Genomic DNA, 22,223 nt, shown 5'->3' with positions numbered 1-22,223 from the left:
CTCGAACATTATTGCCTCACTAGTATTAAGAGAGTTATGATATATACACATCTTTTCACTCCTTTTCCACATTCATTTTCTATTTATTTATCTTTTTTCTATCAATCAAATCGAATAATGTTTCATTTACACCTCTCTTTGAGGTGGAGAGAGCTGGAATGAAGAGAGATATGAAGAAAAGAAAAAGTAAGAGAGAGAAAGTATGAGATGTGATAGATGATAAGATGAGAGAGATATAAATAAAAATATGTGAAAATGAAGTGTTTAGAAAATGAGGTGTGTATATATCATTATTGAATCAAATCACCTATCACATCTTTACTTTTCTCTTCTTTCTTCCTATCTCTCTCTTCCTCCACCTCTCCGCTGAGGTGTGAAGATATAATTATTCTTGAGATGATATAGTTTCAAAAAAATAAATTATATATAAAGAGGGTTATTGCTCTTTCACTCACACTCACTCACTGCCAGTCCATATGCCAGTTTGGAAATATTTTTTATTTAAAATCCAATTAATGCTGCCAAGAACACCTCTGGCAGCATCTGCATTTTATTCAGCTTGTGAGTTGTGACTAAGATCTCTCAAACTCTCACACCATTCACAAGTTTATATATTAAAACTTCTCCCAATCCATCCATTCTTCTCTTACTTTCATCTTCTAATCTCTATGCTCTAATCAACTCTAGCCTCTAACTTCTTCACCTATTTAAAAGTTCATGATCAAGAATATGCAGGACTCAATTGGGATTCCTGCTTGCTTTTCTTCTGCTGAAAAGCTCAGTGAAGAACATGGAGGAGCTGTGACCCGTTCAGGCCAGAGTGTCTACATGTCTGTGTACAGAACAAAGGTTGCTGATCACTGCCGTTTGATCACCATCACATGGTGCAAAAATCTGCTACTTCATGGCCTATCAGTATCAGTAGAAGGCCCAGAAGGAGAATCACAGTACAATTGCAAGGTTGAGCTGAAGCCATGGTACTTTTGGAGGAAACAAGGTTCCAAGCGATTCATAATAGATGGTACTAAAGCTGTTGATGTTTTCTGGGACCTTAAAGGTGCAAAGTTCAACGGAGAAACAGAGCCAATCTCAGAGTACTATGTAGCAGTGGTTTGTGATGAAGAGGTTGTGCTTCTTCTTGGTGATCTGAAGAAAGAGGCTTACAGAAGAACAGGGTGCAGGCCAGCACTGATTGATCCCATTTTGGTTTCTAAAAAGGAACACATTTTTGGGAAGAAGAGGTTCAGCACTAGAGCTAAGTTTCATGAGAAGGGTAGGTGGCATGAGATCTCAATCGAGTGCAAGAGCAGGGGAAGAAGCTTCAGCAATGGCGATTCTGGGGTTCAGCCAGAGATGGAGATAAGGATTGATGGGCATTTGGTGATTCATGTGAAGCACTTGCAATGGAAGTTCAGAGGGAATGAGTCAATTCGTCTCAGCAAGATGAGAGTGGAGGTATATTGGGATGTTCATGATTGGCTTTTTAGTCCTGGTTTAAAGCATGCTTTGTTTATTTTTAAGCCTGTTTTGTCATCCACATCATCCCTGCCATCTTGTTCATCACCTTTATCATCAGTATCTTCTCCATTATCTGCTCAGACAATGAGTTCTGAATCAGTGGAAGGCTTTAGTGTTAGTGGGTCTTCAGAGTTTTGTTTGTTTCTTTATGCTTGGAAGGTTGAATGAAATGATCATCATGTTAGTATATTTCTATCAACTTATTTTTCTCCTGAATCAATTTTGGCACTAAAAAACTTCATCTAAATTGATTTTGGTGTTCAAATTAATTGTATAAGAATTTCTAAACACTCAACAATTAAGTTTCCAAGTTATGGAACAGAGAGTGGATTGAGAGAAAGCAAGAGGTGGGTTTGGACTTGTGAGCCTCCTGTTTAGTAGGCTGCGAGTATTTACATCCATTTTTTATTTTTTCTCTTATTATTTCATCCTAGTGGGTAAGTCATTTTGGTGTACACCTAACATTGGAAGTTGGAACTTTGGATTGAAAAAGGTAGTGGGGCCAAATAGGGTTTGGTAGTTACATACAGCTGGGGTTGAGCAAATGAGCATAATTGGACAATACAGATTGTATTATCATGATCACCCACATGCCCAATAATTGACCATCTAGAGGCATCTACGTCTACATTTTACCAACATTGGAAATGCTTTTTTCTTGATCTGGTCTTGGTAAGAGAGCTATAAATGTTTCTTTTAAACTCTATGTAGTATCAACTTTGAATCTAAATTTTGGATCACGGAAATATAGACGGTGGATCACTACACTGAATGTCTGTATTTTGCCTATGAAATGTACATGCATGTGGCGGAAAATTGTGTCCCGGGAAGAGAGGAGGGTGTTTGATGATGATGTAATGTAAAAATTATTGTCCAATAATGATAATCCATGTATCTGCATCTCAAGCATATATCTATACAATACAGATTTTTCTCTATCCCTAGTTAGATTATCTGTATCGTTGTCAACATTATTGCTTAGCTGTCTGAGTCCATTATTAATCTATTATTCATTAGTATTGTTGAGATATCAAGTGTGAATAAGTTACACATTGAAAGAAAATGAGTGTGTTGAGCTTCAAGAATGTGCCAGGGCTACTAACACACACTAAATAACAAAGTAATGAAAGATTCAAAAATACAGGGGCGAAGGGGCCAGGGCTGATTTACCAAAGAACAATAATTGGTAGGGCGCCATGTTATTTCTAAGCACAAAGTTTAAGTGAATGACAAGAACATTTTCCAGCCAAAATAAAAAGAAGACAAGAACATTTTAAATTTACATGTACACTCGGTAGCTAGAGACTTATCTTCAAGAATGTGCCAAGCATCAAGGGGAAAAAAATACAATATCTCCATTTCATTCTTTTTCTTATCTTCTGTATTAAATTTTGCAAAATTAAGTTGCCATTGGCATACAAATTAATAGGAGATTAGTTCATTTTGAACCAAAACCAAACCACCTTGCCAAGAAGAACGTGTTTTTCCCACGAGAGTTTTCCCTTTCTGCAGCATTTGCTGGTACTGGTGCTGGTGCTGGACTAGGAGATTGAATAGGTGGCGTAATAAGCTTAACTGCAAAGATCAAGGTGTTATCACCACATTTACATGTAGTTGGTACAAGGTGAAAAAATATTCTTCTTAGAATATCCATTTATTCATAAATCATGAGTTCAAAATATACCTTTTGTGTCTATGGAGCTTGTTTTTGAACTTGACATGATGATGTCACGCTCAGATGTAGAGCTTGACCTTCTCTTATGCTGTCCTTCACTGTTTTGGTCACCTGTAATTCACAAGAATAAATACTCAAACTTTCAATACAAGATTGTGAAATATCAATAACATGAATGAAGTAATGGGATTGTATTTGGCAACAATATGTATGGATACTTACTTTCCTCATGAGGCCTCCCATAGTTATGGTTCAATGCTTCAACAAAAGAAGTACCTTTTTGGTCTTGCATCACTTCAAGAAACAGAAAACAACTTCATAAGTTGGATTTGATGATCAGTAAATTCACTATATATAAGTCATTTAAATTTGGAGAAGCATGAATCATACATTGATCATATAAAGCATATCTGTAGTTTGGGGGTGAGCCAACTAATAGCAATTGAACTGCCTCTGCATCTCTTGTCATGGATATTGTTGCAGAAGCTCTTAGATTCTGTGTGTCTAGCAGAATACCAGCAAGCTGGAAAATAATACATAAGCAGAGAATAATCTAATTAGTCCTAGATATAAAATCTTTCACCTGCCTTCACCTACATTTTTAGCTCTAGTGCCTCATCACAAGATTGTCACGAAGCTAAGTAAAAATTTTACCAATAATTTCTTCAGGACAGGGTTGTCAAGTAGATCATAGGCATCCTCACAGTAATTATCGGTTAGAATGGTGCATTGAGATCCAACCTGGTAGAACAAAGTAAGACATTACATTAATTTTAATATTCAAACCCATTATTTAGTCCTAATGGTGCACATTTCCTTGGGATCAATCTTGTTAATTTTAATAATTGATTTTCAGATTCATCAATAATTCATATGAGCAAACCTCGCTAGTGGTGCTTAAGACATCTTGTCCAACCACGAGGACACTCAGTTGGCCAGTCACCAAAAGGCTTTCCATGTCAACCTGCAAGAATTTGAAGTATCAATAAGCAGTCAATGAGTCAACTTTGTCAAAATATTACCAACAAGTTGTTTGTGTAGTGTGAAACAAGCTAATCCTCCTTGCTCTCCTTAAACTCCGAGAGTACTAAGCTCAAAGGTTAAAGTCCAACCTTAGGTCTTGGATTAGTGTTAGAGTGAATATGTCTTTTCTTTGACTCTTAGTGTCTTATTATAAGCCCTCTTCTCATCTCTTGGGTTGCTAGGGGCGTAAGATCATTTATGCACATTATTTACTTGTTGATTATAACAACAAATGACTTTATTGCCCTGAATTATAACGGCTCCTGTCATTATTTTGAATTTATCGTCTCTATCCTTTTGAATTCTATCTATCCCTTATGGACCGCTTTGGAGGTTAGGGTCTTCAGGGGGGAAATTCTCGAGTAAGAGTCTCTCATCAAGTCACGTCCGCTCGTAGACTTAGTCATCTTAGTGTGAAGTCTAACAAGACCCATTAAGTATGAGAACACAAATTTGATTTTCACGAACGCGGTTCATTAAGAGTGTACGTTAACTACAGTTTTCTGAACGTCATAAAAAACTACAAAAAAAATAATAATTTAAAGGGGTTGTCTTCAATAAGTTACCTCATCAGAAAAAAGCAATGCAGTGGCATCAACACCAGCATGGTGAAAGAGCCATGCAGCCTGTCTTAGCTTCAACATTGAGCCTCGCTTCACATTCATCACAGGCACCACCACCACCACGCCGTCACCTGTACCACCGTCGTTCTCTCTCTGTCTGTAAGCCAACAGCCACGCGTGGCAAATAGCAGCCACCATCGACGCCGTACCTGCACAGCACAAACTCAATCATCATCACTTCCCAACACTCACACAAAAATCACTTGGAAGTTGTTGTAATTCACTAACTGTTGGAAGTCCCAGAGAGCACGATTTTGGCATGGGCACGAAGCTCTCTGTTGGAGATTTTCTGGAGCAAACTCCTCTGCTCTTTGAGGAATCCATTGAGGCTCTGCTCTCGTGTTACTTCCTCTCCTTTCCCAACATGCCTAGTAGGCGCGATCTTCTCCCGCGAGCACGTGGAAGAAGATAAAGTTCTCCGGTGAGCGGATTCCACTAGATTCCTCGGCGGTGACAGGGGAAGAGAACCGGGACGGTTCGCATTCTCTGCCGTCGGCGACAGCGGCACAGAACTCTTGAACGTCCGCCGCGAAACAGGAGCTGGAATCCCCAGTTTGTGAGGTGAAGCAGCAGCTGGGGGCTCAGATTGGAAGCGGGACTTCCGAGAAAACGGTTGCCGCGGAGGGAGAAAATCGGGAGAAGGCGGTGTTTGTGGTAGTGGTTGTGGCGGCGGGCTGTTGTTGTTGCTATTGGGAGGAGGTTTGAGGATGTTGGAGAACCATTTGTGCACCGCCGTTGCCGGGGATCCATCCCCTTCCGGCGAACGTTCAGCGAACGTCTCTGATTTGTTACGGCTGTGTTTTGTTGTCTTGGAGAGTATCTCATCACTCACACCTTCCACTGCTCTGTACCTGCTTCACATAATCAAATATATTATGACCAATGATTGATAAAACATGTTTTAGTTAGAACTGATTTCACTTCTCTAATCTAACATGTTACCGCAAATTTACATGACAGCAGACTGAGTGTGTGGGAAGAGCTCTCAGGTTGGATCTCACACAATACACTCTAAGTGAGGGATGGTGAGCCTTAACTGTGAGTCTATGACTAAATCCCGAATTTAGCGGCATCCAAAGAGGGACCGGTTACCGGATGCAAATACCAAAAGTTTACATGACAACAACCTTACTCTTACGCCGATGCTCTATTTTAGTTAATTCATTAGTTATTTTCGTCCGACCTAGTCCTAGAGAGGCTTCTAAAAGGGCAAATCAAGCTCTTGCTATACAAGAGTTTGATTACCTAGCTCGAACTGCAAATGCGCGAGGATCGTCTTCTAACATGTTTTAGTTTGTTAGAATATGATATAAAACCATTCATGTGACTTATCTAACAACTTAAACTTTTAGGATAATTGGTTACTTGATGGTATTGATTGATTAGAATGTTACCTTCGGGCTGACCTAGTCCTAGACATTTCATCTCTTCGATCCAAGGAATGGAGGGGTGACCCTGCAGATTGTGCGGCTGCGAACCTTGGGGACCCTGAAAGGCGTCCTGGAGATTCGCAGCGTGAAGGAGAGGAAGCTACGACGCGTCGAGCCTCTTGCAACCACTCTTGTGTCAACCTTGCGCTGTTACTTCTAGTGCTGTCATCGAAACCGGCTTCGTTGTCATCATCGTCATTCATACCTCGGACACTACCTGTGAGGTCATAAGTTTTTCTCTCCATGTCTGCTGCACCAAAGAACATGTCGTTCATGAAATCGGTGAGGTCCGGTGGCGGTAATTCTTCCTTGCGCTTTGTCTCCGCCACTTTCTTTTGTAGGCTCACAGGCCTTTTGCTTTCTCTGCTAAACCTTCGCTCCATTGGAACACTCTGCTCTCTGTAATCTGTATCTCTCTGTATCTATTATTGTAGATGCATATGAGGAGGATAAAAGGTTTGGTACTGTGGGATGTTAAAAAATCAGAATTGGTAGGGCATTGTAAGATACATAGGAAGTGTCAATTTGACTGTGTATGTATGTAGAATTGGCCGGCGTTGGCTGCTGTCTTATTCTCGGGCTGTTTGTCTTTCTATTTGGCATAGATTGCATCAGAATTCTGTTATCTATTTTGTATTATTTTTATGGTTAGAAGACATTGTCATGAAGATACAGCTGCACTTCAAATTTAGCTTCTTATGGTGAATTCTACTGTACACCATAGCATTTGTGGGAGGCCTTGAAGATCCTCTTCCGAGGTTGAAACTCAAAACGCTGGATCATCAGGAAATGGAAGGGTCTAAAGTGATAGACCAGAGCAACATTCAAAAGTATAATTAAGCCAAAATGATAGTCACACATTTGGTTTTTGTAACATTTAACCGACATACACATTAGCAATAGTTTTTAAATGTTGCAAATGTTTGCGGCCCTCAATTCTTTGTTAAAACGGGTCTCGATTGGATCATTGGTCGTCTGACTTGCATTTTTTTTTTCTTGAAAAATAGTATTATTTTGTTAAAAAGATTAGATTAATGTCACAAATGTGGTCAAATGACACTAAATCATACATACATATGACCGAGCAATACAACAATATTATGGAATTAAACACCACAATGCAAAGATGCTTGTTCACAAATGCACAAGCCAACAACAAGTAAAATAAACCCTAAACATATCCCCTTCGTTAAATTTGCCATGTACTCGACCACAATGAGTTAGTTGTTGTTTGCATCAGTGAAATAGTTAATGAGGTGACTCAATGATTCGAAACCTGGGTGAAAATGTTAAACTCCTTTACGACGAGAGTAGTGGGCTAGTGGCAACGAGGGTTCTTTGTATCCAGACTATGACAACTTATGCATATCATGACTAGGGGACATTATCCAAATGAGGACTAAACTCCTGTTAAAAATTTTAAGGAAAAATTCTCCCTGTATCTTTCTTTTGATTTGTCACGATGACCAAGAATTTTGGCCAATGATGTCAGTGGTGGAGTCGTGGAGAGTGCCAAAGGCAGCGACATAGCGACGTAGAGGATGGCGTGTGACAATGGCATTCAAGGGGAATTAAGTTTTCTTCACGTACACTCTCAAATATGTTCAATGAAGTAGAGATAAGAGAGATAAGAAGAAAGAGAAAGAAAATAAAATGTGTGATGGGTTATGTGATTGAAAGATAACAGAGATATATATAACTAATGAAGGTGTAAAAAAGTGAGAGTGTGAATGAATCATAGCTCCATTCAAGGGTGTCTGGCAGTGACAATGATATGTGTCTGGTGGGCTTAGGTTTGCCTCAACTGTGGACCTCACTATTTTTGTTTTTGTTATAACATATGGTTTTTGCTAAATCCATTTGCAAACAAACAATAAGGCTTGTTCTTGTTTTTTTGTTGTCAAGGCTCATTCAATATAGATGAAAGGGACCAAGGCCCAATAGAGGGAAAGAGCCCATTCAAGGTTCATATATTTTGTTTCAATTTGTCATGGCGACCAAGACTTTGGGCCCTTAAAAAGAGTACCAAAAAGGAATTTACAATTAGCAATGTTTAGAAAACCGGACCAAAGAATGTTGTTCATTTGGGGGGTTTAGAGGCTTTTGTACGGGTTTTAGGGTTTTACATCATGGTTTCAGCTGGTTGTTTCAGCTCTGTTTGAGTGCGCATACTTGTTCTTAATTTGTTTGTGCGTGTGTATTGTGTATCACTCTTTGAGATTTACTCTCATATGTTGTAAGTACCGTTTGGTAACCCTTGCCTTTTATTCAAAGCATCTTTGACCAAAAAAATAATAATAAATAAAACCGGACCGGTCATTGAACCGGTGAAGGCTTTGGTTCATGGTTTAAAGGTTCAACTGGGATCAAACCGGTTCAACCGATAATGATTAAATATTTTTTTTTGTCTTAAATTGTTTTTATGATATTATATATTTTAATACACAATAATATTAATTTTTTTATCACTTAGAATAAAACAAAATGATATAATAATATGTATTTTAATATTTATAGTGTACTTATTTCTCATTATATCCAAATAAAAATAAACTAATATATAGTTAACATGTATATTTTGTTGAAAAGGTGGTAATATCTTTGTTACACGTGCAAGCACAAGGGTAGGAAGTTCATTTTGGTGGGCAGCGTTTGTTAAATCATATACTAAATATATTTCTCTGCAATCATAATTGGCTTAGTGGCAAATGCCCCACTTATTGGCACCTACGCATTGCGAGTTTCTCGCTGGTGCCTTTTTTCAATTTTTTCTTCCAAATTATAAACTGTTTGGTTTCACCGGTTCTTCAGCCTGACTTCCCGTTCTTAAATAAACGGTTTAATATGCAAACCAAACCGATTATAAGTCCAGGTCCTGGTTGAATTTGTTAGACCAACCGGTCCAGTCCGGTTTTCAGAACCCTGACAATAAATAATAATCTAGATTGATCAAATTGCAACATTTTTAAAAGAGTTGAGGTGAGCTTATAGACACCTACCCTGGTGTATTTGACTTTGTGATATATCATATTTTCCTATTCGATCGACATAAAGCCCACATATACCTTATCATCCGTTCATTAATATGACATCAGAATTTCTCTTGAACATTTGAACAAAATGGTACGTATTACGTAACATGATTGGAACTTATCGTTTTGTTATTCATGTTAGGTGATGAATCAAGATGAAGAGGCCAAGTTGTGATCGAGTAATGCAAAGTGTCAACCTGCTTTGATTTGATTTAATAATGGAAAAGGCAACAATAATGTTTGTGTTTAGAGGAAGGAAACCCTCTGAGCGTTGGATTAGATATTATTAGACAGCGTTGCCTTTTCCGTAACTCACGTACGTGGCATTCTCAATCCGTACTCTTCTTGTTTGTATGCCCTTTCCAAAACATAAGGGGACAAAACTAGTATCAGATTCAGATATGAACTTTAATCTCATTCACTTGGGAAGGGGGGAATAGGAATTCAGATATAATAATATTTAACAAACACTTGGGAAGAACGATGAAATTTGAGGCTTTTTCTTTCTTCTCCTTCTATTATGCATTTCTAGAGTTAATAATTAAGTATTTAACTTATTAAAGGGTAAATTAATCCCTCCTCTTCTAAAATAAACTTGAATTACATTCCACCGAATTATGAAGGTTTGATTCATTCTTTTTTTTTTTTTCTCCTTTGGCCACCAGTCTCCACGGGGAAAGGGGTCCCACGTGACTAATCTGGCTCGGGATACGGTAGTGATGTCCCTGGCCACAAAGGTTTTTATTTTTGACCTCAGAGGGGATCGAACCCGGGCCAGAAACCTAGGTGAAATCCCTTAAGGAAATGCACATTCACCACTTGTGCCACCCCTTGTGGTTTGGTTCATTCTAATATACTTGTCAATTTAGCCGTTTGATTTCTTTTAAATAACATTTCCTCTCATCTTAATTTTCAAAACTTACATCTTCTTTCCGAAGAGATAAATATATTACATGTTAATTGTACTTAATTTTAAATAAATATTGGGGTAAATAATTGTGAACTTCCTTTCAAAAAAAAACTGTGAACTAGTCTCCAAACAATTTTTTTATACTATCAATATCATGACTAACTAACTTTAAACACAAATTTAAGCCACGATAGTTGAACCGTGAATCGAATCGGGAATTAAAAGACCTATTTTCTGACTCAATGTAGAGGGTGAATGATTTGAAAATCATATGAGCCTTTCTTAAGGTTAAAATGCGAGGCAAAAATGCAGAAAAACGAAACCGACTTTTGCAATCCAACCCGTTTCTGCGCCTGTGTGAATCGACCGATTCAACACTGAGTTGTGATTCATCAGATTCAAAGCGATTCACCTCTGATTCAGAGTACAATTCGATACATCAACCGATTCGTATCACCCAAAGCAAGAAAAAAGAATCGAATCACAATACGAATCATTGTATCGTACGATTTTTACTATCATGGTTTAAGCTTCTCTAAATGAAAGGGTGTCGTTTTCTCATAAAGAAAGAATGAAGTGCAATTTATGTTTTTCTTAGGGAAGAGAAGAATTATTAAATCAACATCGATTTATACACCACTACTTTTTAAAAGATATCCTGACACCTACAATTTGTGGTAGTTTCTGATCGTCACAAATTACAAGTATGAAACCATCACAAATTACAGGTGTTAAGGGATTTTTCAATTCACAAATCATTTTTTTATGAAATTATTTTTCATAGCTAATGCATAAAGTATCCTTGTATGTCCATCAAATACTCCGAGTACAAGCCTACAAGGGGAAAGAAAAAGATAGAAAGACAATAACAAGGTCAACCAATTAAAAATAAGATGATACAAAAGTCTGCAAATTGCCAAATACACCCGTCCTAATGGAAATAGGATATACTGATATAGCCCTTCAACATGTTCAAGGGACATCTCTACCACTTGCTTCTTCTTCCTGATAATATTTTCCTCCTCTATTCAATACATTTTTTTCCAATGTCTTCAAAACATTTAGATTAAACAACTTGGGCCTTTCTACTTGTCATGGCTGTCATTGCTCGTCCTCAACACTCAAGTTGTTAATTTTTGTCAACAAAAGAAAAAGAAATAATTCTTTTATTTCCAAATATTTTATAGGATTGAGCTTTGTATAAAAGGCTTTAAAGTCATTGCATCCCCACTCAGAATCTAAGTACATCACTTCCAATTTGTTGGCTGTTCTCTCAAGTCTTCCCTTTTCTCCCACTTTGACTTTTCTTTAGAAGAGCTTATTGGTGGCATAGAAACTATGGCAGCACACAGAGTTATCATCATAGCATCACTTCTCTTCTGTTTAGCCGGAACTTGTTATGGGAAAGTTCTCTTCTCTTCCTTGAAGAAAACCCTTGATGTCACTGCTTCCCCCAAACATGGACAAGGTAAGAAATATCAACCTTCCTTGTCTGATATCAACCGGTACCATGTGCTTAAATTCAATTTTTAATCAGAAGAGTTCGGGGCGGCACAGATCAAACTCTAGACCACTTAATCATTGAAGCTCTTATACCATATCATGCGACAAATTATCTCAAAAACTTAAGTTGTTGACTATATTCTAATAGTTCTATTTATAACTTTGCAGTTGTGGAAGCTGGATTGGACACTATCACTGTGACATGGGCTCTGAACAAGACCTTACCAGCTGGAACAGATTCTTCCTACAAAACCATAAAGGTGAAGCTGTGCTACGCGCCGATAAGTCAACAAGACCGCGCGTGGAGAAAGACAGAGGACGAGCTCTCCAGGGACAAGACATGCCAGCACAAGATTGTGGCCAAGCCCTACGATGCATCCAACAAAACAGTGCACACCTTCGAGTGGTTGATTGAGAGGGACGTGCCTGAAGCCACGTACTTCGTACGCGCCTATGCTCTTGACTCCAACGACGTGCAAGTGGGTTATGGTCAAACCAGTGATGCTAAGAAGACAAGTAACTTGTTCAAGATCCAGGCAATCACCGGGCGACACCTGTCGCTTGATATATGCTCTGCTTGTTTCAGTGCCTTCTCAGTGGTGTCCCTGATTTTCTTCTTCTATATTGAGAAGAGAAAGAAACATTAAGTCTTCTTCATGATCACAGCAGTGATTGAATGACAAAGGAGCTTCATGGCAGATTTTTACTAATGCTTTTATTACATGGTATATTGGTATTTAATAAGTGTGTGTTTAGATTTCTGCTCAACTTAAAAAATTTACTTAGCTACTTGTGCCTTAGGATGTATGGCTTCCTGTTTGTTTGTATCAGGCAAATGGGAAACCAAACATACACTAAATCAAGAGGATTTGCTTTGGCTCTCAATGATCTATGATGTATTTCAAGTCAATATAAATGTATAACTAAATTTCACACACTATTTCTGTCATATTATTTCACTTACTTTCTCATCTCACTTTTCCCGTTTTCAATCATCATATTTTTCACTTTGCTCTCTTTTATTCATATATCTCACTTTATTAAGTGAGTGTCAACACTCAACATAGTTTACTTCCATATTTAATGACAAAATAATAGAGTATCTGTGATGAGGATGGATGGGAATGTCAAATCATAATTGTTTGTATCACATGATCCCCGAGCCAGCTTTCAGCTACAATCCTGGTTTTTAAACACTCCAAAGTATCGATGCCGTATCGATATCCAACTTTTCTCTCTGTCTCTTTTCTCCGATCACATCTATCATTTCTCTTTTGTTTTCCTTTCACTCTTTTGTAATTTGGGTATAGCCATCCGATTGCAGGGTCTTAACAAAAACTATTCACCTAGAAATGAGCAAAAACCTGGAACCTGCCAATTAGGCTGAGAAGTCACTTAGAAAGCAATCAAATTTGCAGTTTCATCATAAAAAAAGGTACTAAACTACTAAGAAACTGCACTAACACGTAAGTACATGCACTTGGTCACCATCACAATTCACAGCAACTTTTTTAATAACAGATATCTTTAGAAAAGCATCCTGGCAATTTTACAAAGCAATCAAATTTCACAAGCAAATCCATTTCAGAGGAAACTTCATGTGATGTAAATGCATGTTGCATATATGTCTTTCCCTGAAGCAAGAGGAAAAGTCAATCAGAAAGTGGCTGATTCATGGAATTGCAAGTTGCTCAACTTAATTAAGTATTCCATCTTCTATTAAAAGGCAATTCACTGTAGGTAGCATAAAAGTTTGAATAAACTTGTATCTCAAAACTTTTATATGGCATTTTGCTTAACTCGCAAAACCGAATTCATGTCTTAAAAGATCAATGAATTCTCTAGTATCAATAAACCAATAAGTGTGAAAAACATCAACATATCCTAGTCATGACAATTCGACTTTAGGATTAAAATACATGTCTGTACTCCGCATTCTGTCTGTGCCATAAAGTGACATTCTGTCATCATAAACATCAACATAACCAAATGCATCAGTACCAGGAGGACATTCCAAAGCAGCTTCAAGAACTCTATGGTGTACACCATGTGAATCAATGGAGTATCCACCTTTGTGATCATGTCCAGAAAAACACACCTTCACACAATTGTATCTATGTATCAAACTCATCACCTCATCATAATTCCACAACAATGCCTCCTTTGATGATGCACCAGGATCCAGAGGCAAGTGGCAACACACCACAACTTTCTGTTTCAATTTTGTTGCTTCTTGAAGAACACCATTCAACCATTCCATTTGTTCCTTTCCAACAGCTCCATTGAACTTGAGAAACCTTCTTTCAAGTCCCACCAAACCTGCTGGACAGTTCTTATCTTCATTTGGATTCTTCTCCTGGAGGAATTTCGTAGCAACCAATGTTCTTGGATGATCCTGAGGCCAACCAATTGCACTTATGTCATATCCATCGAGAACTACAAATCTGTATTGAGGCACTGGTGAAAAATCATAGTAAGCATGGCCTTTAAGACTCTTGATCTTCAATAGTGGAAGTAACTCTCTGCGAGGCAGATTGTACAGACAGTGATTGCCAATCAAATGATACAGTGGTCCCTTGAAAGCCTCAAATTCATCCACAATTTTCTTGACAGTGTTAAGAGATTGATCTTTTGGGCAAAAGCCATCAACAATATCTCCAAAGTTTATGACAAATCTATGCCTATGATGATGAGTGTTCCATTTTTGGACTGCTCTCTGTAACACATAAACGCTATGCCTATAGTACCGCGGAACACCGAGGAATGAACGACCATCAGGAATGTCACTGTATTGGACATCAGATATCAATCCAAACGAAAAGAGAGGTTGTTTCCCTTTCTCAATTTCGAGTCCATTAGCAGAACCCATGGCTTTTCTCTCTGCTCTCCACAAGCTCCTATGGGACAATACAACATTCATAATGTCACCAAAATAGGACTTGCACATGTAAAACATGTTATGACATCTAAAAGATACAAAAGTTCATTTCAGTTACAAATTATAAAACTTGTTTGGAATGATATCAATTGATCAACTTCAATATTCATTTACAAATCACTTTGTGTGTCATAGTGCATGTTTGGATACACAGTAAAAAACCACATGTATTAAGCTAGAATGACGGTGGACAAAAAGTCAGAAACAACTCCATTCGTCTTTTCTGACTATTTATCCAACGTCATTTTGGATTCACCGTTTTCTACCGTACATAAAAAAATGGACTAATTAAAAACCTGTGAATCCTACCCACTTACGGCATGATTTGCAAATCACTTCATTCCAGAGGAAAATTCTATGAAATCCTATCAAGTGTTGAAAACAGGGGATTACAAAGGGAAATAATCTTAACTTGTGTGAGCAAACTGATCTATTATAAAGTTTGAAATATTCTTTGTATTAGCAATGATCCAAATCAGACAAAAAGCATATTCATATCTATGAGGTTAGCTATCTATCTAGTACCGAGTTTCAGGTCCAGAAACCAAACCCTCTAAAATCATATGATATCATTCCGATTGTATAAAACAGCATATAGATCAAAATATTGAAAGAAGAGATGTACAAATTGGTCTAAGCCAAGGTTGCATATGAAACACATTAGGATAAAATAAAATAAATACACATCTAACGTACCTGTGAATGATGATGATGATAACGTGAAACTGAAACAGAGAAATTGTGAAAGTTATTGAATCGTGGTTGGGAACCTAATAAGTCTGTGCAGACAGAGACAGAGACAGAGTTGGGAATGGAATTGCTACGTGGAGATGGAAATGGGAATTCATTTAAAGGAAACAAATTGTCGTTTTTTTCATAGTAAATAAAATTGTCGTTTTGAGTTGTCAGAAACACGGGACTGCCACTGTTTGCATTAACAAGGAAGGAACTCCTCTCCTTGTGTCTCTGTCACGTTTCCTTTAACGCCACATGTCCTCCTAACCACACGTTGACAACGTTAGCGTCTCACCCAAACAGATCTCTACTCTTTTCTCACCATCTCCAATGCTAGTTAGTATCTTCCTACTTTTTTAATTTTTTGTTTCATAATGCCCACATAAAGTTAAAAATTAAGATATCTATCAGGTACGATGATGGAAAATTTGCTCTAAAGATTAATATTTTATTTTACTCTTGGTTGGACCTCATATATTTATATTTATCATACCTCATATGTATGATGGTGAAAAAATGATTATTTTATTTTAATATCCCACTTTTAAAGGTTCCAAAGTTAAGGCACGGATCTTATTTTTGTGCTCCAAGCCTCCAACTCATGTCATGTCATCCTTCTTCAAAGTCAAAGAGTTACAAACACAAGTTATCTAAGTAATAACTTCAAAGATTAACGCTCCGATAAACACCGATTCAGACGTGAAAATGTGAATAAGAACTTAAATGACTAACACTTGAGTCTGAGTGTTAATTTATACACATGAATGATAAAAGAACTTGAAGTAGAAGTATAGGTGTGATTAAATTGCATTGAAGTACAAGTTTTTTTCCGTTCAATCTAAGAATGTATATCATGAATGTAAGAGTGAACATATATCTTGAGATTTAAAGAATTCTCCATGTCCTTGTATCCATGTTGTGTCGTATCAAGTATCAGGCTTTATAGCTGATTAGTAATCCTATCTAAATATTCAATATAAGGAGCTCCCTGACCCTATGGGAAGGGAAACTACCATACAACAAAATCTGGCTGTAGCAACGATTGCCATTTGTTGCAACTTCTTGGAATTGCTCACAAGACAGCAGCAAAAATCTGTCTGCAATAACATTATTTCTCAAGTTGATCACATCGACCTTCCACTTTATTTGGCATGAAGGATCTGATCAACCAGCTTCTCTGGAAGCTTTTTACTAGCCTGTACATGTATCCAAAGGTGAATCCAAAGCACATGATGCTCATCATGTCAACAATATAGAAAAGTAATACCGAGAAACTAACCTGGAAGTTCCTCATGTGCAGAATTGGTTCACATCCGACATCTGCCACTGATTTTCCATTTGGAGTCCGCACCTGAAATCGCTCTGCCTTGTACGCAGAAAGGTTATTTTCTTTATCCGGTAGCTGTCGGCAAACTTTCAACAGTGAGCTGAGAGAATTCATCTGAAAGGTTTGAAGAAACAATCAGGTGACAGCAGCTTCAAAGAATAGAATTGAAGAGGACTTCTAATCCAGCTAAGCAAAAACAAAAAATCAGGTATTCAACGGGTAACAGGTATCCACAAATAACATAATTTATGTTTGTATACCCATTATTACCAATGCAAACAGAAGTTAGCAGTGACTTGAAGACAAAAAAGGAATGGAACTCTTCTTATAGATTGAGATGAAAAATCTGTTCATGTAGCACTCAACTGGTATCTAAACACATGCATAATTAAAGTCTTTTATCACATCTTAATTCTTACCAATAACCTACCATGCACTTAATGACTTAGAGTGTGAAATTATTGATCCAACTGCAGTTTAAGATTATTTTGATCTGAGACTGTGAGCAGATGTTAAGTTGATTATAAACTGAGCTAACACCATATCCAAATTAGATGATGGATCCTATTCCTACCTTCATGTATGGACAAGATGCGCAGCCACCATGAATGGAACAACCTTCTCCGCTAGCTGTTCCTGGTAAAACAGGAAGTATGATATCACCCATTCCAGCAGGATTGAGACTTGAGGTTGTTGTTGTTGAGATTGATTCAGATGAAACTGGAAAGACTATTTCAACTGTAACTTTTGCTCCTTGAGGAGAGGATTTTGCAGGCTCCAACAAACTTCGAACTGCTGCCACAATTGAAGTCACCATCCCTGATTCTGTTCCTAAAATGAACTGGAGATGGTCATTGATGTTTCTATCCAAAGCTTCCTGAACTCTATCTTTAATGAAATCCAAAATATTCTGTGTGGAGCCTACTACGCCCATTCCCCTTCTCTTTGCTTCCATTGCCAATGAAAACATCTCTCCAGGTACCTCAAGATGGGCAGTAAGGAATGCATCACAATACATTTCTTTTATCTTCTCCACAACTTCATTGCCAAATAGATGATGAACAATGCATGTCCCATCCTGTGACAGTGTGGCAAAAGTATATAATCATGAAATGAACAATATACGATACAAACATGAAGATCAAGGCAAACTAACAAAAGCCATATTTTATACCCGGAAAACTAAACCAATAACAAATTTCAAACCAGAGAAAGACTACAAAAGCATAAGTGCAGGCATTGACAAGTTTCTCTCCAAGTCTCACATTGCATAAACCAAGGACAGAAACAAAAGGAGGGAGAAAAGAAAAAATTATATTAACAAAGCCCATACCAACTTACGAGAGAGAGGGAAAGAGGATAACAAAAATGAAAAATCATACTAAATTTATCATTGTCGCACATAATATATTTTAGAAAAAAAGAACTACAAAGAGTAATATATATGCTGCACATCCAATTGGAAATAAAAATCAAAATGTACCAAAATCATACCTGAAAATAGTGAAGTCGTGGTAGCAATGATCTAATTGAGTCAACACTGTGCTCAGGATGTAAGGCAGTAACCTCTTCATCAGTCATTTTTGTCATTTGTCGGAACAATTCTACGACATTTGCACCCATGTAAGAATCAGGCCCATACCATACGTTTAAATCTGGCACTTGAGCAAATGCCTGCATAAAAGGATATATCCTTTTCAGAAAACACTGAACTAGCCTGGTCATGGTCATCATTTGATGCATCCATGTGAACACGGGTCTTCTCAGGTTTGTTTGGTTTGGATCAAGTTAAAAAGAAATCCAAACCAATTATTTTTCTTCAATTGGATTGGTTTGGTTCAGTTTATTAAAAAAAATTAAGCTAATATTGTTACCTAAAATGCAATATAAAATTAGAAAATAAACATAACCAAAGACAATTAGTAGTATTCCAATTAAACTTAAATGAATTACAAAAGATATAAATATATGATAATTTTAAGTATTAAAGTTTAAAATACATAAATGTAAAAGTTAGATGGGTGATCGGGTTGGTTCAGGTTGAAGAAAAAAAAATATGAGAAGCAAACCGGTTGTAATTGATTTAATTTGAGTTTGAAATAAAATGAACCGATTGCACAAACCAAATCTGAACCAACTTATTGGCTTGGATTGGATTATCGGGTAAACCTGATCCGATAAACACCCCTAGCCAGGCCACTCCAAAGCCAAAGAGAAATATGAAAAGGTTTGTGTCAAACCAACCTGTAGAATAGTCTGGACAACATTTGATGAAGTACAAGTTATTGTTGGAACAATCTCATGAGCATATGCCTTTGTCTCTAACGTAGTGTTAATGTACGTGACATGCAAAGAAGTAGACCTAGAAGCTCCTTCAAGATACTCCATATAAGTCGGAGTAGCTGCAGCATCAGCCAGAGAACAGCCAATTAGATCATTGGACATCCGATACACACCGACCTGCAAAACATTATCAGAAGAAAAAGGACTAAGGATTAATATGTAGGACAAAAACTTAATTTTGCTAATCTATCTGACAGCAGAAAATGTGACTTGCTTCATACAAGCCATATGCCAATGCTATATATGGGATTTGTAGAAAATTTTATAGGATCGGTCTTCTAGAGAGGTTTGACTTGACATCTTCACATATCATATACTTTGCCTGCTGATGCCTGCCTTCAAAACTGAGAAAGACATACCTCATTAAAACCAGCTTGATCAAGGATGGCGCGCACGTTTTCTGACATAAAATCCACACCTAGCACTGTTATGAATTGGCATCCAGCTTTTGCCATCTTGACTGCTGAATCTGCCATGACCAGTGAATCAGATATATGGATATGTGGCCACAGCTTCTGAGCAGCAGTTAAAATGCCTTGGACTTCAGGATCCATGTAAAAGTGCGCAACAACACCAATTTTCTTCTCCTTCAGCACACTGACTAGCTCATTAACTTTTGACTCATTAGGGAACAGGTATTTTGCCTGCAGGACAGCTAGAAGAAGATTAGAAGTTTAACACTGTCAGGTCAATATTCCATGAAATAATACCATTTGTGGGCATAAGCCATCCATCATGATGTGAACTAAACATTTTCTTAAGAGAAAAAACTACTTGCAGAGATAATGTAATTACAGGGCATGATGTTTTAAATTTAAGTTAGCCCAAGATAAACAGAGAACAAGAAAATTGCAGAAAGATCAATGCCACATGGGGAAGAGCTTGTCTGAGCTCATCTTATGACATAGGTGCTTATGCAAGTTTTTGGGTGAGCTTATGACCAACTTGTAAACTGTTTTGAACTTATTTTCATAAGCTGCTTAGACTGCCTTTTGCACATGTGCTTATATACCGACCTATAAGCTATTTTGAGCTTAAGTTAGCATATAATTATGCACTTATTGCGAAGCTGTTTACCCAAACACACTCTTATGAGACATGTACAATGTGCTAATATGTGTGCGCAATATTTTTATCAACCTCAAGTAATATGGGATCTTCCTTGTGAAAATAAATATGGGGCCTAGAACTCTTTAAACTGTAATACCAGCCAAAAATGTCTTGCTTTTGAGGGACAAGGAGCTTTCAGTAAATACAGAATTGTAATGTACAACATAAGCATGTCTTACAAAGTCAGCAGTGATACAACATAAGCTTTAATAGCATCTTTGTATCAACTCTCTCGTCTAGAAGTTACTCGGATAAGCTTCTCCCAGAATAGATTATAGCTTTAGAATTAAATGTAGAAAAAATTTCAAACACACTAAAATGTCTTTTCAATAGGGAATAATATGGAAGTAAAAGCACTAAAGGGGAATGCCGCCACACTAAAAGTCAGCATCCAAACAGTCATGACTCATGAGAGAACAGAAAAAACAAAAGCATCATATTCTTGCAAGTTGGAACAGAAAGGGACACTACCCAGATGCATTTCATTCCACAATTTTCATTCTTTTTTCTCTTTGTCAATGGTGTCAAAAGATTCTGTAATAACAACTCCCACACAAAAAAGAAAAGACCAGACATGATTGTGATTGAAACAGCAAGATAGTGCTAACCTGTGCTTCAGCGTAGCTGCCCTTTGGAAGAACCCCATCAACAGAAACAACCAATGAAGGAAAAGCCTCAAACGGCACCTTCCCTTCTCTCTCAGCCACCAACTGCTTCACCCTCTTCTGCATGGTAACCAGAACGTTATGCCATGTATTCACCCTTGAACGACTCGTACTCGGAAACCCAACATTCAAAGCCAACAAATCATCCGTTTTCACCTCCAGAACCTCCTCCGGCTCCGACCCATCAAGCACTGAAACCAAACACGCGCAGAACCCCCTCGTGATCTCGGAGTCACTATCCGCCGCCAGCCTCACCTTCCCTTCCGCGTCAATCCTCACCTCCACCCACACCCGCGCCGTGCACCCCATGACCCGGTTCGCGTCGACCCGGGTTACCTCCTCCATCGGCGCCATCAGCCCCGCGTAGTGCAGCAGCCGCTTCACCCGCTCCACCGGCTCCGGCAGGGAGCGAAACTCCTCCGCCAGGCGCCGGAGCTTGGACGGGACAGCGAGCTCGGCGGTCTCGGAAGCGAGAGCGTGGCACGAAAATGGGTTGGGCTTGTAAGGAGTTTGATGATGGGTTCGGATGCATTTGAGGTGTTTGATGAAAGGTATGTGACAGGGTTTGAACGGTGTGAGGTTTGGAATTGGAACGGGATTCGGGTTCGGTGAGAATGAAAAGATGGAGGAAGAAGCAGACACGGCCATGGCGGCGGCGGAAGAAGAGTGGTGGGAATGTGAAGGGAGGTTGTGTCAACAAGTGCAAGAGTGGGAGGGTTGTTGAGAAGAAGCAAGATCATATAGAAAGTAGAAACTGCACTTTCCTCAAAGTGGCAAGGAATCAGTGGAAGGACCCAAGTTGAAGATCTTGGTCCCCAATGGCAATGTCTTCCTTTTTTTTCCATATTCTATTCCCATCTATATGACCTTTCTCAGTGGGAAATGGGACAATGACCCTTATTCATGGGACATCTTTTTTTATCATTAAATGAAATTTTCAGATACTATTGTTAAATACCTCAATCAATCATGTCTTTATTAGTAAAGATAATGTTAATCAACATTTCTATTAAAATAATGTTTACACATTGGTTCAGTACTTCATTCATTAACGATGTGTTTGATAGTTGAATTTTTAACTTTAATGAATGTAAAAAATTCATTGAACAATCTTCTAGTACGCCTTTTAATATGCTAATTATTGAACTAAGAATTAGTCTCACAACTGATATAGAGATACCTTGCTTAATTGCTTAAATAAAATGACATTTCTATTTTATATTATATAAATAAAGACTGTGTGCTAAGTCTATCTAAAAAGTAAAAAGATAAGATTGTTTGTTAAAATTGGCATTACTCCGATGATAAACAAGAAATTGGCATTTTATAAAATATGGAAAGAATAGAAGTTTGATTCCCGTGATGCTTTTGACTTCATCTAATTAATTGAT

The 22,223-nt window shown here is 37.8% G+C and overlaps 5 protein-coding genes across 7 annotated transcripts; 2 read left to right on the top strand and 3 right to left on the bottom strand.

Annotated features, from left to right (window-relative positions):
- The first annotated feature begins 471 nt into the window (after positions 1–471).
- On the top strand, positions 472–2,456 carry LOC130714676 (uncharacterized). Its single transcript, XM_057564599.1, has one exon. It carries the CDS (start codon positions 718–720, stop codon positions 1,684–1,686), a length of 969 nt encoding a protein of 322 aa, XP_057420582.1. The 5' UTR covers positions 472–717; the 3' UTR covers positions 1,687–2,456.
- Positions 2,457–2,770: 314 nt separating this feature from the next.
- On the bottom strand, positions 2,771–6,754 carry LOC130714675 (uncharacterized). Its single transcript, XM_057564598.1, has 9 exons — positions 6,234–6,754; positions 5,068–5,690; positions 4,783–4,988; positions 4,077–4,157; positions 3,848–3,934; positions 3,584–3,716; positions 3,416–3,487; positions 3,203–3,304; positions 2,771–3,093 (listed from the first exon to the last, which is right to left on the bottom strand). The coding sequence occupies exons 1-9, from the start codon at positions 6,650–6,652 to the stop codon at positions 2,957–2,959; spliced, it is 1,860 nt and encodes a 619-aa protein (XP_057420581.1). The 5' UTR covers positions 6,653–6,754; the 3' UTR covers positions 2,771–2,956.
- Positions 6,755–11,431: 4,677 nt separating this feature from the next.
- LOC130715202 (high-affinity nitrate transporter 3.1) lies at positions 11,432–12,651 on the top strand. The gene is made up of 2 exons (XM_057565279.1): positions 11,432–11,679; positions 11,883–12,651. Exons 1-2 carry the CDS (start codon positions 11,550–11,552, stop codon positions 12,359–12,361), a joined length of 609 nt encoding a protein of 202 aa, XP_057421262.1. The 5' UTR covers positions 11,432–11,549; the 3' UTR covers positions 12,362–12,651.
- Positions 12,652–13,210: 559 nt separating this feature from the next.
- On the bottom strand, positions 13,211–15,680 carry LOC130715201 (manganese-dependent ADP-ribose/CDP-alcohol diphosphatase). Of its 3 annotated transcripts, none has more exons than XM_057565278.1 (2): positions 15,349–15,680; positions 13,211–14,611 (listed from the first exon to the last, which is right to left on the bottom strand). In XM_057565278.1, the coding sequence occupies exon 2, from the start codon at positions 14,581–14,583 to the stop codon at positions 13,603–13,605; it is 981 nt and encodes a 326-aa protein (XP_057421261.1). In that variant the 5' UTR covers positions 14,584–14,611; positions 15,349–15,680; the 3' UTR covers positions 13,211–13,602. The 3 variants fall into 3 exon arrangements, with proteins under 3 accessions (XP_057421261.1, XP_057421259.1, XP_057421260.1); XM_057565276.1 differs by lacking the exon at positions 15,349–15,680 and adding an exon at positions 15,178–15,339; XM_057565277.1 differs by lacking the exon at positions 15,349–15,680 and adding an exon at positions 14,970–15,323.
- Positions 15,681–16,079: 399 nt separating this feature from the next.
- On the bottom strand, positions 16,080–21,749 carry LOC130715200 (quinolinate synthase, chloroplastic). Its single transcript, XM_057565275.1, has 7 exons — positions 20,776–21,749; positions 19,417–19,701; positions 18,959–19,174; positions 18,209–18,388; positions 17,289–17,792; positions 16,667–16,828; positions 16,080–16,583 (listed from the first exon to the last, which is right to left on the bottom strand). The coding sequence occupies exons 1-7, from the start codon at positions 21,478–21,480 to the stop codon at positions 16,530–16,532; spliced, it is 2,106 nt and encodes a 701-aa protein (XP_057421258.1). The 5' UTR covers positions 21,481–21,749; the 3' UTR covers positions 16,080–16,529.
- Between the last annotated feature and the right edge of the window lie 474 nt (positions 21,750–22,223).

The sequence above is a fragment of the Lotus japonicus genome, chromosome 4 (genome assembly GCF_012489685.1).
Source record: "Lotus japonicus ecotype B-129 chromosome 4, LjGifu_v1.2".
NCBI classification, from domain to species: Eukaryota; Viridiplantae; Streptophyta; class Magnoliopsida; order Fabales; family Fabaceae; genus Lotus; species Lotus japonicus.
Note: the sequence above shows the minus strand (reverse complement) of the source record. Positions and strands in the feature narration are given on the sequence as shown.

Excerpts from the sequence above, each read along its gene's own strand:
- LOC130715202 (XM_057565279.1), top strand. The coding sequence starts at position 11,550 with ATGGCAGCACACAGAGTTATCATCATAGCATCACTTCTCTTCTGTTTA. Across the intron at positions 11,680-11,882 it reads TTCCCCCAAACATGGACAAG|TTGTGGAAGCTGGATTGGAC; the intron begins GTAAGAAATATC and ends ATAACTTTGCAG.
- LOC130715200 (XM_057565275.1), bottom strand. The coding sequence starts at position 21,480 with ATGGCCGTGTCTGCTTCTTCCTCCATCTTTTCATTCTCACCGAACCCG. Across the intron at positions 19,702-20,775 it reads GCAGCTACGCTGAAGCACAG|GCAAAATACCTGTTCCCTAA; the intron begins GTTAGCACTATC and ends GCTGTCCTGCAG. Across the intron at positions 17,793-18,208 it reads CACGACTTCACTATTTTCAG|GATGGGACATGCATTGTTCA; the intron begins GTATGATTTTGG and ends ACACTGTCACAG.
- LOC130714675 (XM_057564598.1), bottom strand. The coding sequence starts at position 6,652 with ATGGAGCGAAGGTTTAGCAGAGAAAGCAAAAGGCCTGTGAGCCTACAA. Across the intron at positions 4,989-5,067 it reads GCTCTCTGGGACTTCCAACA|GTACGGCGTCGATGGTGGCT; the intron begins GTTAGTGAATTA and ends TGTGCTGTGCAG. Across the intron at positions 3,717-3,847 it reads CTGTCCTGAAGAAATTATTG|CTTGCTGGTATTCTGCTAGA; the intron begins GTAAAATTTTTA and ends ATTATTTTCCAG.
- LOC130715201 (XM_057565276.1), bottom strand. The coding sequence starts at position 15,215 with ATGATTTTAGAGGGTTTGGTTTCTGGACCTGAAACTCG. Across the intron at positions 14,612-15,177 it reads GTTTCTGGACCTGAAACTCG|GAGCTTGTGGAGAGCAGAGA; the intron begins GTACTAGATAGA and ends ATTGTCCCATAG.
- LOC130714676 (XM_057564599.1), top strand. The coding sequence starts at position 718 with ATGATCAAGAATATGCAGGACTCAATTGGGATTCCTGCTTGCTTTTCT.